The 20624-nt window shown below is 36.5% G+C and overlaps 3 protein-coding genes across 5 annotated transcripts; 1 reads left to right on the top strand and 2 right to left on the bottom strand.

Annotated features, from left to right (window-relative positions):
• The first annotated feature begins 5437 nt into the window (after nt 1-5437).
• LOC120132808 (transcription factor MTB1-like) lies at nt 5438-7625 on the top strand. Its single transcript, XM_039149493.1, has one exon. It carries the CDS (start codon nt 5539-5541, stop codon nt 7381-7383), a length of 1845 nt encoding a protein of 614 aa, XP_039005424.1. The 5' UTR covers nt 5438-5538; the 3' UTR covers nt 7384-7625.
• A 1788-nt stretch (nt 7626-9413) lies between these two features.
• Nucleotides 9414-12344, bottom strand: LOC120132809. The gene is made up of 4 exons (XM_039149494.1): nt 11761-12344; nt 11264-11369; nt 10801-10891; nt 9414-10554 (listed from the first exon to the last, which is right to left on the bottom strand). Exons 1-4 carry the CDS (start codon nt 12058-12060, stop codon nt 9708-9710), a joined length of 1344 nt encoding a protein of 447 aa, XP_039005425.1. The 5' UTR covers nt 12061-12344; the 3' UTR covers nt 9414-9707.
• Nucleotides 12345-14663: 2319 nt separating this feature from the next.
• LOC120132810 lies at nt 14664-18951 on the bottom strand. 3 transcript variants are annotated; one of them, XM_039149498.1, is made up of 10 exons: nt 18866-18951; nt 17973-18051; nt 17630-17761; nt 17412-17517; nt 16993-17172; nt 16693-16855; nt 15921-16246; nt 15544-15633; nt 14933-15009; nt 14725-14810 (listed from the first exon to the last, which is right to left on the bottom strand). In XM_039149498.1, exons 2-9 carry the CDS (start codon nt 17985-17987, stop codon nt 14939-14941), a joined length of 1083 nt encoding a protein of 360 aa, XP_039005429.1. In that variant the 5' UTR covers nt 17988-18051; nt 18866-18951; the 3' UTR covers nt 14725-14810; nt 14933-14938. The 3 variants fall into 3 exon arrangements, with proteins under 3 accessions (XP_039005426.1, XP_039005427.1, XP_039005429.1); XM_039149495.1 differs by having other exon boundaries at nt 14664-15009; XM_039149496.1 differs by lacking the exon at nt 18866-18951 and having other exon boundaries at nt 14664-15009; nt 17973-18102.
• Nucleotides 18952-20624: the final 1673 nt, after the last annotated feature.

The raw sequence follows: 20624 nt of genomic DNA, 5'->3' as shown, positions 1-20624 counted from the left end.
ATATGTAATTTATCATGCTGTCATACACTATTGTCTTAAGGGATGGGAGCTGAAGCTCGACGAGAATCCAATGTTTACGTTCCAAAACAGGGATAAACACCTGCAATCATAAGTAATAATTCATTCATTTGCGCACTTATTTCATAAAACCTTTAAACTCAATCTAAAATAAATACTAACCTTATCGACCTCCCACCATGCAGGATAAAGTTTAGCTTGTCCATTGCCCAAATCAAATGATTCATCTCGTGCATTCTTCAAGTGAACGGCGTGAAAAGACGTCGGCATTATTGTATATCGTATATTTTTATTTTTCTTAAGTTTTCTTATTATTAGAAGACGTGTCACCCACGCATCGATATGCTGTTTTACAAAAAAAGACATATATTAGTGACTTACATAAATTTAAAAAAAAAATTAATCAAATTGAAATATAAGAAAAATATAAGACTTACCCCCCCATCGAAATAGCCATTGTCTTCGACCCCTAATAATACGCCCCACCAAGGCCGTTCAAGCAACAAAAAGATATCATCGGTGAGCTTGCATATGTCAGTGAAACACCCCTTGCTCCGCTCATGTAGATAAAAATCAACTGCGGTCTTAGCCCAAAGGGTGTTATCCAAAATTGTGTCCGGTAGTTGTTCCCTCTCCTCTTCAGATACCGGTATGGTACTGGCCGGTAACTCATACGAGAGCCAACTCTCATCCATCATGTCCGGAACCGGTGGGGGTTTCTCAATACTTCGATATATTACCCCATGTGAATCGGGCTCTGGAATGGTGGGAGGGACCTCTTCAACGATGACAGTTGCCTCTTGAACGGTGGGAGGGGACTCTCGAGGAATGATATGGGGGGCCTCTTCAACGATAGGAGTGGACTCTTGAGGGATGACAGGCGAGTCGGGCTTCTTCTTGCGGTGTCTTCGCACTATTGGGGTGTACGGAGACTTAATAGCACGTGCACGCTGTCTGATGCGTGAACTCCGTCGTGCAAGCATAACCCGACGTAAAGCATCCACTCTATCGGGCCGCTAAATAATTAAATACAAAAATCAGTAAATAAACAGACATGATATTTAAACAGTGAAAACAAAGACAAATATGTTTCAAACTTGCATTGTATTCACCCAAGTCATTATTCTATCATAGTTCACAAAATGCATCAGATAACAAAGAAAAATATGTTTCAAACTAATACCCTGAAGTTAGTATTTGTCTTTGATTTGTCTATTGGTTGAAGTAATGCAATCCATTCAAGTTTCAATTTGCAGAAGAAGAAATAGTTTACTTTCGCAACACGAAACTTAAAATCGCAACGAGAAACCAAAATCGCAACGCGAAATGAAAATCGCAACGACAGAATCGCAATGCGAAATGAAAATCGCAACGAAAGAATCGCAACGCGAAATGAAAATCGCAATGCGATTTTGGTTTCGCGTTGCGATCTTGTCGTTGCGATTTTGGTTTCGCGTTGCGATTCTGTCGTTGCGATTTTCATTTCGCGTTGCGATTTTGGTTTCGCGTTGCGATTTTAAGTTTCGTGTTGCGAAAGTAAACTATAAATTCTTCTGCAAATTGAAACTTGAATGGATAAATTTACTTTCAACCAAAAGACAAAACAAAGACAAATACTATTTCACAGTGTTAAAGAATACACAGTTTAGCAGAATTGGCAGCAACCGAACAAATTTACTTTCAACCAAAAGACAAAACAAAGACAAATACTATTTCACAGTGTTAAAGAATACACAGTTTAGCAGAATTGGCAGCAACCGAACAAATTTACTTTCAACCAAAAGACAAAACAAAGACAAATATATTTCACAGTGTTAAAGAATACACAGTTTAGCAGAATTGGCAGCAACCGAACAAATTTACTTTCAACCAAAAGACAAAACAAAGACAAATACTATTTCACAGTGTTAAAGAATACACAGTTTAGCAGAATTGGCAGCAACCGAACAAATTTACTAAGCAATCTAAGTGAAATGGCTAGTCTAAGTGAAATTACGAGTAAATTTATCATTAAGTTAAATATGGAAAATCTTAAACTTACCTCGTTGCGTAGAGTATGAACCTCATTCTGCAACGATACTATCATCTCACGTAGAGCGGCAACCTCACCACGTAAAGTTGACACCTCCACACGCCATGCACCATCGTTATCGCGTAGAGTACCGATCTCCTCACGCAAGGCATTGACCTCATCACGTAACTCCCTTGACTCATCCCGTTGAGGTGGAGGTGGAGAACAGGGAGATAGGAGTCGTGGAATCTTTGCCGGTCGCCTATCATGAGGTGATGGTGGAGAAGAGGCTCGATGATGTGACGGGATAGGTGATGGCTCTCGTTCTAGAGGTGTATAGTCGTCACGATCGGGTGATGGCTCTAGGTGAGGTGATGGCTCTCGAATTGGAGGAAGTGGATGCTGCTCATCATCCGTGCCATCAAAAAAACTCTGACTAGCTTGCCACCAATCAGTGGCAAGCTCTTCCTCCGTGGGTGACAGTCTTTGTAATGGAATGTTGGCCTCCTAAAATATAAAAACTCAAACAAAGTTAAACGTCTACTATTAATAACTTGTTTATATATTATATGAAAGTATTTGTGTTAACTTACATTATTTATTGTGGCATATGGTATTAAGTCTTCCCAATCCAACAGAGTTTTCCTCTTCCAGGAAATAGCCCTGGGAATATCATTTGACGTTTTTATTGCATATGTACGCATGCTGGGGAAAGCCTCGAATATCCAAATCTACAAACAATATAATAACAAAATTAGTAATTGTTAAATAATTAATTATAATTTTAGAAACATTATATAGAAATTCTTACCTTAAAGGCCCAAACAAAGCCTGACAAAGTGTATTTGGACCCATCGCCCCGCAAACTTTTGCGGTCATCAAAGGCAGACGACAACTTAGTCCAGGTAGCTTTCCATATATACGAACCCCACGGAAACAGATTCCATGCATTCAGGTCCTCTACCAATATTATTAGCTCCCGATGAATAGGTTGTCTGGCCTCTCTGCCTAAAAAGCCGGCATACACAAGTAGTAGAAGGCATACTCGGACAACATCGACGTCTTCCATCCGAGTGAAACCAGCTTTCTTATTAAATAATTTCTTCAGGTCGTCGACATGTAGGTTCGGCTTCTCCATTGACTCATCCGGAAAAACCCGGGATAACCATGATGGGCGGGCGATATGACGAGTGTACCGGCCTACATCATCGTGTCCGAATCGTAGACCAGTGATTAAGCAGAACTCCTTCCGCCCAAAGCAAGTATACGCTGGTGGAAAATGAAACCATATCTCTTCCTCACCACGTTGTATACTGTCGGGTAGATTTGATGTCATGGTCTGAAGCCACAAATGGGTCAAATTAGCATCTCCACCCGGATGCTGTACTCTCAGCCATGGCCCGAAGCAGGTTTCCTCAAACAATTGTCTTTGAGCAGGTGAAAGCTTCTTTGCAATTGTAGTGGCCAGGCTGACTTTATTTCTCAAGGTCAATTGAGCCGAAAAAAATTTCTACAAAAACAATAAACATACCAAGTTAGATATACCAAAAACTACACTGTGAAGATATACCAAAAACAATAAACATAAAAAGTAGTAGTTTATTCTTGAAACTAAAATTTGCAACACTGTTTTGTCTTTTGGTTGAAATGAAAATCGCAACGAGAGAATCGCAACGCGAGATGACAATCGCAACGAGAGAATCGCAACGCGAAATGAAAATCGCAACGAGAGAATCGCAACGCGAAATGAAAATCGCAATGCGATTTTGGTTTCGCGTTGCGATTCTCTCGTTGCGATTTTCATTTCGCGTTGCGATTCTCTCGTTGCGACAGTCATTCTCTCGTTGCGATTTTCATTTATCTCGTTGCGACTCTTCTGCAAATTGAAACTTGAATGGATTGCATTACTTCAACCAAAAGACAGAACAAAGACAAAGACAAATACTAACTTGAAAATCGCAACGAGAGAATAGCAACGCGAAATGAAAATCGCAACGACAGAATCGTAACGCGAAATGAAATCTAAGTGAAATGGTTAATCTATTATTGAAATGACCAGTAAACTTATCATCAGTTTCAATATGAAAACCTACAATAATGCAAACATTTCAAAATAAAAATAATTAAAAAAACTAACCCTCGGAGGTTGATTTTCCATTTCTGAATATTGTGAGGGATTTCTGACCGTGAATGGTTGTGAGGGATTTCGCCGGAGATGGGGACGGAAATCTTCGGAGATGGGGACGGATTTCTTCGCCGTAGAGAGTGAGAGATGGAGATGGGACTGAGTTGTGATTTTAGGTTTTAGGTTATGAGTTGCGATTACGGGATTTTGTCTTAATATTCTTTTTGTAATTTGAAAATAAAATACGCGTAGCGATTATAATGGCGCTTTAAATATCGCGTTGCGATTTACGGATACGCGTTGCGATTTTATGTATTATCGTTGCGATTTACGGATACGCGTTGCGATATACGGATACGCATTGCGATTTACCCATACGCGTTGCGATTTACGGATACACGTTGCGATTTACGGATACGCGTTGCGATTTATGTGTTCGCGTTGCGATTTTCATATTCGCGTTGCGATTTTTGAAAATCGCAATGCGAATTTGTACTATCGCATCGCGATTTTCAAGAATCGCGTTGCGATTTTGGAAACTGATTTGCGATTCTGGAAACTGATTTGCGATTCTGGGGATCGCGTTGCGATTTTTATTTCGCGTTGCGATTTTGTTGGTCATTTTGGCAAATCCAAAAAAAGTTGGTTAAAATCGTATATTATAACTTTTTTTTGGTCACTGAGGCGATTTTCTCTATTAATTATGATGTCCAAACCTCTCTCATCACAACAAATAATAATAATTAAAAGGAGAATTTCTTTGCCGACTTACCCTCAAACTTTAAAACGAATTAAAAATAAAAACCAAAATTTTACCTTGGTATTTAACCCTAATCTCCCTTGCTTAACCACGATCCACTTATTGTATTTAGGATTTTAGAAAAAGAAAAAGATAATCGCTTCCCAAATTCCTCTGTTATTTTTCTAACGATTTGTTTGTGAGAGGGAAATTGAACCAAGGCTTTTTACTTCTTCCGTTCGCCTCTTCAACCGATCCTTTTGTTTTCTGGGAAACTTTGTGTGTTTTTGGTTTTTGACAGTGACCTGTGACTTTTGCATACTCTTCTGCTGATCCCAAACTTGCTTTTTCATGTAAACTGGTGTGTATTTCTTCAATTATTATGTCTTTTTCGCTTTGATTTCCTTTTTTTTCTGGATTTCCCTCCTTACTTTGGAGCTAGTAGGATATGGAAAGAGTGGAAATGGTTGCTCTATGTTGTGCATGTAGAGATAACGTTATGGTGTTCCTAGTTTAGTTATAAATGTATTGATTTCTCTTCTTTAACGGGTGAGATTTTATCTGGGTACTCTGGAAACTTTCCATCTTTATTCAATTTTTTGGGCGGGGGTGTGCTGGACTGGGTTGTTTGGAGTGGTTTAGGAGATGAAAATTGAATTGGGTATGGGAGGTGGGGCTTTGAACGATGAAGATAAGGCCATGGTTGCCGCTGTTTTAGGAACTAGAGCATTAGACTACTTGATATCAAACTCGGTTTCAAATCAAAACCTTTTAATGACCATAACCAGTGATGAAAATCTCCAAAACAAGCTCTCAGATCTCGTGGACCGCCCCAACGCTTCTAACTTCAGCTGGAACTACGCCATTTTCTGGCAAATTTCGCGGTCCAAGACCGGCGATTGGGTCCTCGGATGGGGCGATGGGTGTTGTCGAGAGCCTAAAGAAGGAGAAGAACCCGAAACGGCTCGGATTCTTAGCCTTCGCCTCGAAGACGAGACTCGGCAGAATATGAGGAAAAGGGTTTTGCAGAAATTGCATACTTTGTTCGGTGGATCAGATGAGGATAATTATGCACTTGGATTGGACAGAGTTACTGATACTGAGATGTTCTTTTTAGCTTCCATGTATTTTTCTTTCCCTCGAGGAGAGGGAGGCCCTGGGAAGTGTTTTTTGTCCGGGAAACATGTATGGGTCTCGGATGCATTGAAGTCGGGTTTGGATTATTGTGTTCGGTCTTTTCTGACAAAGTCTGCCGGTGTTCAAACCATTGTTCTGGTACCTACAGATGTCGGTGTTGTCGAATTGGGGTCGGTTAGATCGGTGCCTGAAAGCTTACAGTTGTTGCAGTCCATAACAAGTTCGTTTTCGTCGAATTATCCGCTCGTTGGAACGGAGCAAATGGCTGTTGCAGCAGCAGTACCTGTGGTGGATGAGAAGAAACATGACGACTCTTCCCATTTTTTGAATTTGGGGATTGTGGAAGGTGTTCCAAAGATTTTTGGGCAGGACCTGAACAACATTTCACATGTTCATCCCCATCATCGGGAGAAACTCGCTGTTAGAAAGATGGAAAATAGACCAACATGGTCAGCTTATGCTAATGGTGGTAAGCTTCCATTTTCAAGGAATCAAAATGGTGTTCAAGGTTCAGGTTGGCTTCATGGTGTGATACAGGGTAGTTCTACCAACTTTAATGATTCTCAACACACGACAAATAATGTTCAGGAGCTTGTTAATGGAGCTAGGGACGAGTTTCGGCTTAATCAGTATCAGTCGCAAAACCCTGTTCAAATGCAAATTGATTTTTCAGGGGCTGCCTCAAGGCCTTCTTCTGCAACTACTCGGCCATTATGTGCTGAATCTGAGCACTCGGATGTTGAAGCTCCTTGCAAGGAAGAGAAACCGAGTGCGGCTGATGAAAGGACGCCCCGAAAAAGGGGTCGAAAGCCTGCTAACGGTAGAGAAGAACCTCTTAATCACGTTGAAGCCGAGAGGCAGCGACGTGAGAAACTGAACCAGCGTTTCTATGCTTTACGAGCTGTGGTGCCCAATATCTCCAAGATGGACAAAGCTTCGTTGTTAGGAGATGCAATAGCTTACATCAATGAGCTTCAAGCGAAACTTAGGGTCATGGAATCAGAAAGGGAGAAGTTCGGTAGTACTTCAAGAGATTCAGCTGGGTTAGATCCCAACTCAAACACAGAGAATCATATCGGAGCGACTAATATCGACGTTCAAGCGGTTCAAGATGAAGTTGTTGTAAGAGTAAGCTGTCCTTTAGATTCACACCCCGCATCAAGAGTAATCCAAGCATTCAAAGCAGCAGATATCAACATACTCGAGTCGAAACTCGTTGCAGCAGACGATACGGTGTTTCATACATTTGTTATCAAGTCTCAAGGATCGGAGCAGCTAACAAAGGAAAAGGTTATGGCGGCATTATCGCCCGAACCGAATTCGTTACAGCCATTATCATCATCTCTTGGATAGCACACAATTGCATTTTAACAATGTCCTCGGGCATAAAAATTAACGTGAAGAACCTGATTTGAAGCTTCTTCAGAGGTTTTTGGATTATACAGCAAGGGGAGCATGAAGGGCCTGGTAGGAGTAGAAATAACTACTTACTGACCAAGTAGGGCACCAAAGTTTATGTGATTTGCCCATATTATTATATACATACATTCTGTCATAATGAGTTGTTTTTGCAACATAAATTAAATTTCTGAGTTATTTTTTGTTCAATTTGCATGTTGTTCGGTCTTTTGTTTAGGTGGATACCTGTTTTCACCGTAGCATATATAGGCTGAATCACCTGTCAAACATGACAGGTGAAAACCGAGATCAAAAACTGTCGTAACTAGTAAAATAACATTGTGAACCAAAAGTATAAAAAAGGTAGAATAACAATCGGCGAATGAATCTTCTAATTATTAAAAATTATAAAATAATATAAAACAATATGCACTCTAAAGTATCGTTTTGTTGAGTTAATGAATTATTAATAGTTACTCGATTATCTATATATTTTAAATTCAATTTTCGATTAAAAATTAATGACAGTATGAACGATGTTGTGATAGTCGTTTGATGTTTTGAAATTAGATTTTATCATATCATAATCAACATGTTAACTTGTAGTTTAGATTACCATCAATATTTTGATATAAAATAAAAAGTTTAGAACATAATGGTGATCATTTTATAATTTTAATAGTCAATATTTCATAAAAAAATCTTATAATTAAAGGATCATTTTATAATTTTTATTAGTCGATGAATTCAATAACATAGGGTATATAATTAGAGATCGTGCATTTTATCCGATAATAATTAACCATTTGATTAAGCAATCAGGTCTTGTTCAATAACTGGGTGGATATGGGTTAAGTGGTCCTATTTAACCCGCGTTGTTCCAGTGTTTGTAGCCGATCAAACCACATTCATGCAGCAGTCAGCACGTTTTTTGTATTAGATTTTCTTTTCCCTTTCAAGTCTGGACAAATCGTTGGAAAAGCTTGACAAATCCACATATTCACATGTGTTTTTGCTGATAAAAACCCCCAAACCCCGAAAAGCCCGTGATAGGGAGACTATTTTTCAGTTTATTTTTGGTTAGTTTAATCGTTTTTATTAAATCACTTCATCTTCAACCTTCTCCCATCTGAAACGTGTGCTTGAAAATGCTGGCCATGTGCACCATTCTTTTTTATCTTTATTGAAAGATGTCGTCGTCTGAAGTTTGAACAATGGATAACTGCTGAAACATATGGCCCAATATGAGGGAGCCATTGCTTCAACCTTTAGATCTCTCTCTCTCTCTATTGCCTTAGATCCCATCTCTCACGTTGCCTTACTGTCCAAATGTTAGCCCTACTTTCATTCGCTTCTTATTCATGGAGTATTGTTTATTATTTTGAATTCGACATTCTCTGTAATTCTTTCATTTCACAAGGACAGAAATTTTCAAGCATTCCCCAAATTCACGAGATGTGTAATGTTACATATAGTCCCAGAATATATTAAATTATATCAATTTGATCCCTTTTTTTTAATATTAGTCACGACACTTGGTAACTTTTTTCAACTAGGTCCCTTGATTTAGATTTATAATCACTTTGATGATATCACTAATATTGTATCACATCACTATGCAACATATAGATATATATTCAAGGGATGGTGTGGTGTATTCTCAAAATGACATGTCATCGAGTGGACCAAAAATTCAAGTAAAAGAACATCAAATTTTAGAATTAATTTGGATTAAAAAAGTTCAACGACCAAATTTAAAATAGTTTGGACCATGCATCACTCTACAAAGAATAAGGATATGTTAAAAAATGTTAAAGAGTTCAATATCGATGCATCACTCTACAAAGAATAAGGATAAGATTAAATCACAGCCGTTCTTTTTTGTATGTCAACGTCTGCCATATTTGATTCATCATAATCATTATTATCTTTTAACATAATGTATATTAATGTGACATATTTATCAGGTCTAATCTTCTGTCAGCTAACATCAATCTGCAATGTGTTACCAAATTTAAACCATTTACAAAATGTTCCATCTGCATAGAATGGTTGACGCTTGTACATAATAAATAATACATATGAAAGAAAGCAACAGTGTGGAATCCAAACTTGGAAGCTAAAACGATACACCGTTAGTCAACTAATACAACTAAATAGGAGACCTCAGCTACCAAAACAGCATCCGTTTCAATTAACTACACATTACTACCAACCATGCTTACCTCTGCAACACCAGGCGTTGTTGAATTATCGCAATTTTGCTTACCATTCACATTTTATCCACCTTTTCTATCGCGGCAGAACCTGGAAATATGCCCGATCCTGCTACAGTAGCTACATATTAAGACCTTGCTATGCATTTCTGATTCTCGCTTCTTCCAAGGCACCCCTGGATCTTTTATCCTTGGGCCAAGATTGTTAGCTGGATGAAAGCTTGCAGACTTTGGATGCTCTGCTTGTTTGACTCTGTGACGGAATGACTCCTCAACTCTTATTTGTTCCATCAACATCCAGAAAGGAAGATGTTCTTCACACATCAGCTTAATGCGAAACTCCTTCCAGGATGGTGGAAGCTTGGAAATGATGGCGCTAACATGAAAATTCTCATCAACCATCATACCAGATGCAACAATAGAATCAGCTATGTTGTTGAGTTCTTGCATTTGCTCAACAATTGATTTTCCATCGACAATCTGAAACTCAAGGTAGTTTCTAACTTGAGCTCTCTTTGTTCCGAATTCCTCATAAAGATAAACCAATTTTAGCTCTTCCCACAGCTCTTTAGCGGTCTTAGCTTTCTTTGAGAATTGATAATACAGGTCATCAGATAAAGAGCTCAAAATGCAGTGGCGACAAAGGTAATCATCCTTCATCCACTTTTTTTCAGGAACTTTGGCTTGAGCCGGTTCTTCACTGGTCGCTTCAGGACTAAGATCAAGACCAGGGTATGGATCCTTAAGCACATAAGCAATCTGCAATTGCTTTAAGAAAAGTTCCATCTGTTCTGCCCAGCAATGGTAATTCTTTCCATCAAAGCGAGTGGTTTCAATAGGGGAAAATTCACGAGAAATAGCAGTAACTGGATTAGACATATCTCCATTCTGTTGACCATCGTGCTTTTTCCTACATATATTTATTTAAGGTCCAAAGTCAGTACATCATTATGCTAAAGGCTCTCAAGTTAAACAATCTTCGAGTAATATTTAAATTTGCAGGCAGAGCATAGACCCTGCAAATCTAGACATAAGCAACTCTACATTTATCCTTAGTTATTGACGTTACTGGAAACTTCTTGTATATAATTGGCAGCCTACAAACAATAAAGAAACTACAATATTGCTAACCTCAAAACTCAAAATGGATTCCCACCTTAAATTTGATTGCATCTTAGTGATAGCTTCATCAATTGCAAGAAAATTATTCTTTAAAGCTGTCCAGGTTTCAATTGACATGGTAACTCCTAGAGTAGGAAAAGCGGAAATGTATGTCGAGAGAGAAGCGTTAGGTACTGATACAGAATATAGCATGATAAAACAAACAGCTCCGGTGACAGAAAAAAGTAATAGAAAACCATTAGACATTAAGATGAGCAAGTCGGTCCAGAGACCAGATAACCAAAACACAAATTCAATCGATTAAATGATAAATAAGAGTCGCTATTTCTTATCCATTGTGATTCGGGATCCTCTATGAGAGAGGACAGAAAACAAACAATTTCTCTTATTTCCATGATGTTCATTTGTTAATTGAAAGGAAAAAAAAGATATTCGAAAAGGAAAATATAAGAATGAAGCAGAAGGGGAGCACACACACATATTATATATATAATTACCTGTTGCAGATGGGAGCTCTTTTCCATTTTTTACATAGAACTCTCTAACAGATACATAACTTTTTCCACTAAAATCATGAATAACCACATTCATCATGTCTGCAAGCTGAAATAAATAGATGTCTTAAATAAAAAGCAATGATTCAGTAGAAGAAAACAAAGTCACAACATGGATTCTTTAAAACTCTTCTTACCTATAATTGTATGTTTATCCAACAAAAAAAGTTTAATCTTATACAAAAAAAAAAAAACAACAAAATTTTAACGTATACAAAACAAGATAGCTGAAACATTTATTCATTTTCAGTTCCCAATCAAATTAAGCTGAATCGGATAGCTAAGGTAGCTTCTAAAGTATATATATATATATATATATATATTTGTTCATTATCATTTTGAGTTCCCAAACGACGAGACGAATCTCCAATTACTAGTGTATATATAAATTCCACTACTGTTGGCTAAAAATTTCAACAACTAATCAAAATAACTCGAACCTTGCAAATAAGGCGATTTCCGTCCCCATCGATTTCTTTCTTAACCGTAACAATTTCTTTACCCTTCTCACCGGGTTTACAATTCGGTTCCTTTCCATCCCCATTTTCTTCGACAGTAGAGAGAAGAAAAGACTCCACCAATTCTCTAATAAACTTTTTGTGACTCAAATCAGAAAGGTCGATTCCAAGTCGCTCGGAGGCAGTGACTCGGACTTTGAACTCGGTCATCTCTTCCATATCGGCTTTGCTCAATATATCCTTCACTGTTTCCTCCATTTTTTGCCGTGTTTGTCGTTCCATGTTGGGATGGGATGGGAAAAATTAAAGGAGAAATTATGCAAGAAAGAGGTAAATAGAGAAATAAAGGTGTTTCGATGCCTCCGGGGAAAATTATTCTGGGGTTTTCGTTTGGGGCATAGTGAGAAGAGTAGCAAATTAGGGATTTTGATGGAATTCCGCTTGCTCTCCCCCGCGCATATGCCGGGGAAAAGGAAAAGTTTCAACAATGTTTGAGATCCCTTACCGAGACTTCAACTCGGGTTACTGATTTCAAAGACCAATGTGATAACCAATAAGACCATCTTATTTTCCTTACAGATTTTATTCCATAATAAAACAAACAACAATTTCCAGTTCCCTGTAACATATAAAAATGGTTGATTATGGGCTAAGTGGAATCGGGTTCAGGCCTTGATTATATATATATAGTAGTGATACTACATACGCTTGTTTAAGCAAGATTTGCTTTGAAATATGGTATTTATATTTATAAATGGTAAATTTAAATTTAAATTCAAATAAAACATCAAAATTATTATTGTTGTGAGTGTAGTTTTGGTTGAGCAGTGCTATGGATTAGTAGTAATTAAGAAAAAAATATTGAAATAATAAAAGTAAATAAAATAACATTGAATTGTTTATGCAGTTTAGATATACGATTCTACCTTTATAAAAATTTATCTAAGAAGAAATTCATTAATCTTTTCTCTTTTAAGTAATCTCCTTAGATTATTTAACTCTCAATGATAACACAACGATCTACTTTTCTTCAATGTTATCAGTAGAAATCAGAAAATCCTCTACTTTTTTTTAATCTACTTCTATCGTTTATTGTTTGATGGAGCTTCTCAATTCCCCGATCTCTAAAACCCCACTGCTTTTTTCCAGCTTCTCATCTTTTACTCCCAGGATTTCCATCAAAAACTTCCAACAATAAGCCCCTGCATAGATTACACAAAGCACCGCCATTTCCTTTGAGTTTACCGCCATGCCGAACCAATGTTTTTCATGTTTCAGCTCATTTAGGTCGGAAAACGAGCCGCCGCAACTCACTGTGGAAAAACCTGATTGATCATCAAAAGGTGCGTCAGAATCCAAGTCCCGATTTTCAAAACCACACCATGTGATTGCTTTTGAAGATGTTGATGATTGCAAAAGCTTCGGTTACATCATGCAGGCTCCCTTGGATATGCTAGGAAATGGCAGAGCCTTTATTGTTCCACAGCCACCTAACGTAAAATTTTGGTTGGGTCTACAATGAAATGATCAAACATATTCAGTTTGTATATAAAAAAGGGACTTCAAATGTTAAAAGATTGCCTGAGAAAATCAATGTCATTCTATGTCCTGATCTGATAAACTGAAATTTGCCCTAAAATGCATCAAGAGGTGATGGAAATTCTATCATAGTTTTGCATTCTCTTTTGTTCCTCGAGGTTGGAATGATTTCTAATTCTTCTTAACTTAATTGTTAATCCGTTTTAGGACGCTTTTCAAGAAGCCAAAGCAAATGATTTCGGTGCAACTGTGATCGGGAAAGGGGAGCTGGGTTGAATGTGGATCAAACTTTGGAAGAGGTGGAAGAAGAAATATGCGAGATTGGGAGCAAGATGTACCACGATAAGATCATGTGTGAACGCTCTGTGGTTATAAGCTCTTTGATGAAGGGCGTGCTTGAAGTTGGTGATAAACCCAGGAGGTAATTTCTGGTCCTCTGTGTTTTTTTACAAAATAATGCTAATGGGAGATGGTATTTTGATATTTGACATGGCTGATGGTACAGACATAGATTTGTTCATATTACGAGTGTGCTATTAGTCTGCATTTTAATGTCTTTTTTTTTTCTTTTTCAGAAGGTCAAAGAAGAAGCTCAAAACACCTTCCAAGAAATAAGACGGCATGCTCTTCATATTCACCGGCCGCTCGTGTTAACAACTAACCAAGACCAACTCACTCTTTATATGGTTGTTTTTTTAGTAAAAATCATTTTGGAAGACTTTTACTTATCTAAAAGAAATGGATCGGACTGCATATATTTGAACGTGCAATCCAAATTATCATACCCACTGGCAAATGGATGCTTTCCGATGATGACACTTTTTTCATGTTTAAGGGTCCTGGGATTATGAAGGGTTAATGGATCTGTCTGAGAAGTACATTGTGTTTGATCCATGAGTGTGATGAACTTGAAGGTCCTTGCCAATGTATAGCTCCCAACTGCCGAAATATATGAATTAAGGGTTGTCGAAATATAATCCCATTTATCTTTTACAAGAAGCATTAAAACTCTGCTAACTGAAACAAATGAGAAACCCCAGTTTTGTGGACATACGCCATTGAGCATATGCAACTCTTTTTCATTAATATGTAAATTTACCGGCTACTAGGCTGGCAGCTTTCATAGTAATAGAAAATAACGGTGCAGTATACCTCTTACAACATGAGCCATTTAGTATAACCAAGTTTATCATCTTTGAATAGATGCTTCCTTGTACTTACCCAGATTAATAAAAAAAAAGTTTATTGTTGCTAGCTATGATAACAATTTACAGACATGATCTCATACTTTTACCGGAACAAGTAAATCAAAGATATAATATCACCTCACGGAACTGACCCTGAAAACACAAGATTACGAATAAATGATCCTCAGATTCCCCAAATAAAATTGAGGGTCTGATATCCATAATCTGAAAATTTACCACTAAGAGTAACTTGGCTACTTTCATGTTTGTTGACTGCTATTGATTTGATCACAAGCTAAAGTTACACTGCTTAGATGTTCAAATTTGCTAACAATTCAATTTCAAAATGCCTACCGAATAGATGTCGAGCCTTGTTCTTGTTGCTAATTGCTATCAATTTTAACAAGATAAGGGCTTACAAGACTGACCTTGAGCTAGGATTTTTTATCTTCATCGGACGGAGAGCACGGCTGTTCAGGGACAGAATCAACAAAATATTCCTCCACTGAAACAAGTTTAAGTTATCAGTGTATTGTCAAACACATTAATACACCCAGTATCTTTGAATGGGAAAATGTCAAAAACCAAAATTTTTCTAAGTGTGAAATTGATGCCATTTGTAATATGATGTGATGCAATTTGTAAACACGTTAATCCAGATATGCTTATGGAACTAAAACGGGAAGACAACCCTAAAAATACAACCTACATATTTCAAAGAAAATCTATTATTTTTTTAAAATAAATATAATTATTTGTGTAATTAATAATTAAAAGTAAAAGGGCCCCACATGGATACTATTGTCGGTGGTACATGAAAATTGAATCAAATCAAAGCTCCATATAATATAATTACACCATATCAACCCTCCATATTAGTTATACGTGCATAATTTTGAGATTTAAGGCTAAATTCAATCGTAACTGAGTGCAAGAAAGGTCGTGAAAACTCCTATTCTAGGTCGAAAGGTCGTGAAAACTCCTATTCTAGGTCAGTCAAAGCATCTCATTTAGTAACATCAGTATGCAACCTCATTACCTATATTATCTTGCTCTGAAGAATCGGGCAAAATTTCTGAATCAGAATGAAGAAAAGAAGAACCAGGGTAGTTCCCGAGAGCACCTAGATCTGTAACAATTCCAAGGGCCACACATTGTAAGTACAAACTTAATAAAGAGAAACACCAAATTGAACAATAAAAAGTAGCTAAGATGCCAGGTTCCTGGAGTGATGGTTTCCAAGGCCAATAATAAAGCAATGCACAAATTATTAAGAGCAAAATGCTGAAAAACAAATACAAAACACAAGTCCTCAGATGTGTGTGTGTGTGTGAGTGAGAGAGAGAGAGAGATCACAAACTTAAACACAAAAGTTTAACTGGATATCTCAGTGTGGGTATCATAGCCACAGCTTACCTCCTAAGTTTGACAAGTCTGCAGTGAGATCAGTGAGACTGAAATTCCACTGAATCTGATCAAGTGATCTAAAGGAATCTCTAGAATTCCCAGCTCCATTATCATGTCCAAGCTGCAATCCTACTGAACTTGCCACGTCCGTTGTGAAGGCTGAATCAAGTGCTGATGTATCTACTCCCATCCCTGACATGTCTAAAGCAGTGAAGGGAAAACTCCCACTGGAAGCCACTGATGTACAGCTCACAGACATCTCTGACATAGATGACATGGCAGTGGTTGGAGGAATTGCAGGTGTTGCATCACGGGCAGTGTTGTCCATCACCATGCTAGAATAAGGAAATCGGTTATCATTCGCATAATGGCGAAACATAATTTAGTTTTATGAAATTACAAAAATCTAAGATAATGTGATAAGGACTTAATATTTTAACATTATTTAAGAATGTGGTAGTAAAAGTTATGCATATAGCTAACCTAAAACAGTTTAGGATTAGAGTTTAACTGAATGGAGTTAGCTTATGATACTGTAATATAACCTTAACACAACCATGCCTTTGTTGCAAATCTGATCAACTATTTCCTGAACATCTCAATCAAAAAAAGACAAAAGAAAGCAGCACATAATAATAATAAAAAATCAAGAAGCAGCATAACTTGTAAGATGAGATAATGAAAATATAGAACAGCACCTTCAGAATTACCGCTAAGTAAATATTTGTATGTTTAGTAGCCAATTAATAGTGGATCGAAACAAGGATTGTTAAGTTCTCACTCATTCCCGGTACTCATCTGCATAGGTTGAAAATTGCTGGGTGCAGGGACTCCGTTGACCACATGACAGCTAGATATACCCATGGAGTCAATATGAGGTTGCCCTGTAGCTGGAATTGGAGGTTGTTGAAGCACAGGGTATCCCATTGGTAAGTTGTTAACTGCGCTGCAAAAAGTGGCATTGCATAACCACAATAGAGACCGTGTCTAAACATAATATCATGATCAGTTTACACTATAACTGAAGTAATTAAGGCAAGGTGGGTGTTCCTTTTTTTATTTAGTCAGAACTCTTACCGGGGCATGGGATGAATTCCATTTTGTATTGAGGCCAGAGGGACCTTTGGAGGCAGGGGATATTTCATCATATAATATTGATGCTCAAGAAAATGGTTAAATAAAAGGATTTGCTTCTTTAACTTTAGCCTTATATAATAGGCCCTGAAAAAATCAGCATTTTCCTCTTCCAGCTTGCGCCATACTGAATAACAAGAATAGCAAAGAGAACAGAGTGAGGTTTCCCACTCTAACACAGTTGAATAAGGAATATACTTGATTGGCGACGTAGACTTTACTAGTTCGAAGATATCACTATAGTAGACGGCTTTTCATTTTCCTTTTATGGCATGCTCTATTTTATCACTTGCATATGTGCATTCTATTGAAAATTCCGGAAAACAAACACATATTAAGACTAATGTAAGTTTTCACGAAGCATACCTAAAGTTGTGAATCCAGGGTCTATCCTCGCTCGATTCAATAGGGTTTTGACAACCTCGTCTCTATTCATGTACAGTTGTAAACATCGTTCAATTAAATTCTGGACCTGGAACAACCATTTTACATTAATTGTGAATCACTAATTAGAAAACAGATAAATAAAAATCAAAAGGAAAAGAAATAAATTAATGAAATATAAGAAAGAACAGGTTTCCTACAAGTTCTATATCTTGGCGTGAAACTTTTCGACCATCATGGCTTGAAGAGCCTGAGCCCTCTGCTGTTTGACTGCTCTGTTCCGTTTTTGGTTCATGTGAAGCTCGACTTGACGGTTTTTTATCTTGTGTGGTCTGTAATCGAATAAAATCAATCAAGTTGGTGTCAAGGAAGAAATGATAAACAGATTCATTCACCGAATAAACAGACTGAAAGTGTAAGCAGTTCTTTTCTGTGTTGATTTGGGAGCAATGACCATTTACAACTTGACAAAATGGCTATTTAGCTGACACCAAAGAGATCAATTATATATACAAATAATTACTTATTGAAAGAGAAAAACACCTTTAAATTCTTCATTCCAACAAAAAGCCACTTAATTCACGAACATCAAATGCTGGCATCTGAATGAATCATATCCTCCCTGATAAGAAGTATACAATACAAGGCCGAGAATCAAGCACTGTGAAGAGCACATATCCTGATTAAAATATTTGTTCAAAATGAAACAGGAATTCAGGAATATAGCCCCAGTGGCACTGATTGAGATTAGGATCTTTTACCAAAACAAAGAAACATCCACTTTTAGCTACTTTCAAGTTCAACTAATTTCCCCACATAAAATAAGTTTATTTATTCTTAAGTGCAACCAATCACATTGATCAAACAATCATAATGTTAGACAAGAATCAATTCCAAAAGCATCCTGCTAGTACTAACTACAGCGAAACCACAAAGCAAAGGAAACAAAAAAAGGAAGAAGAACTAATAAGATTTTCATTACATAGAAAATCTTAATAACAAATAAAAAAACATTTTGTTTCTCTCGACTCTTCTCGTGGTTTTCAAATGCAAGGTATGCCACAAGCAGAATCAATTCCACGGTTTATTAAAAAGAAGAAAAAGGATTTCAGCTTTTAATCTAACCAAACAGATCTAAGAATAATTACATGAACTAAGCAAAATTGCAAGATGCAAATTCTATCTAGCTTTAAAAAGAAGAAGAAAAGCCTTTCTGGGTATCATTTTGAAAGTCCTTCATAGCTTTTTCAAATCAGACTTCCCTTTTAGATAACTAACAGCAAGTAAAATATAGCCAATTACAGTAATAAAGCAAAATTATGGGAAAATGTCATGGCATTAAACTAAAATTAACAAGTATAAATAAGAAAGCGAACCAAGAACTCTAAACCAGAAGAACTAAAACATGAAACAAATAAAGATCTAGTTAAATTTACCTTAAAAACAAAGTTACAGACTCTTGAGAACCGATGTTTTTATTTCAACAATCCCAGAGATCCAATCATAAATTTAAGAAATACAGAAAAATAAAAATGCTTGGCAAAAAATTTACTGTATTTCAAGTTGAGACGAATAACTTGAAGTTTATTAAAAGGGAATATTCTCGACTGGAACCGAAGTGCAAAGATATTTACAGCAAAATAAAAATGGAAAATTACTTTCGAATTTGTTAAAAGAGAAGGCCGGAGCAGTAATGAAGTTTTATGGAAGATTTGGCCGTTGATTTTTAGGGTTTATCATCAGTGTTATTATCGTTGTTGTTGTCAGTTTACGATGAGAGCTAAATTGGAAAAAAAAAAAAAGAGAAATGCAGAGAAAACCAGAGGGAAGAAATGGGGGAATCTCACCCAACTTTGGCATTTTATAGTTTTGATTTTTCGAGGTACAAAATAATAATATATATAGGATTCTCTGTCATTAAAATATGATAATTTTATCAATGATAATATATAAGTTATGTAAATATTTAATCAATTAAATAATAAATCAAATCATTTATAGGATTAGTCAATTACATGTTAAATTCATAAAAGGTCAAGTTAAAAATAGATCGAGTAATACCAGCTTTTTATTATGTTAATATCGGGTTCGGATTCATATCAGTCAGATACAGGCCGTGTTCGGTTATCATATTTTCATTTAAATTCGAATTCAAGTCGTTCTCAAATCGGGTGCAGGTCGATTTCATATCCAATATTTCTAGGTCTAACTCGAGTTCAAGTCAATACCAATTCCGACTCGAGTTAGTTTCGAATCACCATTGCTCATGTCAAAATCAATTTTGATTCGAGTCAATTTCAATCAATTTTACGGATAGAGTCAGCTATTTACGTCCCTATCAATCGGTTTAGTAGTAGGAATATATACATTTTATGTCAATTTGATGGTTGATCGAGCGGGTGCGATAGCATGAGACAGAGTCTGGTCTGTCAATCTTATCGTTTCAAGCGTTGTTGATCATTTAACGACTCAAGAAGGCCAATCATATAAGGTTTTATATTAATATATTTTTAAAATTTTAAATATTATTGAAGTACAAAGGAGTCTTTGGTATAGAAAATTCAACCAGTCGGATCGAGTTAGAATTTTGGCACACTCAAATTTGATTAAAAATTTATAAACCCTTCACATATATTTGTTTTTGTCCGGGTTTAGGGAGTTCATATTATCTGAAATTCGATTTAATATTTAGATTAAAAACTCACACCCAACTTAATATATATAATTTATCTTTTATTAAATAAAATAAAGATATAATTGAAAAAATAAAACATAGAGTAGTATTATTGTAGTTATTGTTAAATATATATAAAAAAATATATAATATTATGTTGAGTCAGCTCAATTCAATTTTTTTTACAATAAACACAAACCTAGTCCATTTACATCCTAAAAAACTCTACTTGACTTGACACAAATTAAAATTTTCAAAATAAGATCAATTCAATCAACTTAAGTGCAATTGAAATCTAGGGCAAAAGGCATTCGAGGCCCCTTTACTTTTGAAAAAAAATAATGTGGCTATCGAATTATTTTTTTCACGTAACATGATTCTCTAACTTATAAAATAAATCTAATGTGGCATTTTAACGAACGTTTTATGTGGTTGACTATTATAGTGATGATATGACATTTCATAATATTGACACGACAGTTCACGATGACTATTAACGTGATATAAGACATGGCATATGA

This window comes from Hibiscus syriacus, unplaced genomic scaffold, assembly GCF_006381635.1.
Source record: "Hibiscus syriacus cultivar Baekdansim isolate YM2019G1 unplaced genomic scaffold, ASM638163v2 tig00110570_pilon, whole genome shotgun sequence".
NCBI lineage: Eukaryota > Viridiplantae > Streptophyta > Magnoliopsida > Malvales > Malvaceae > Hibiscus > Hibiscus syriacus.
This window is presented reverse-complemented; position numbering and strand designations above follow the sequence as displayed.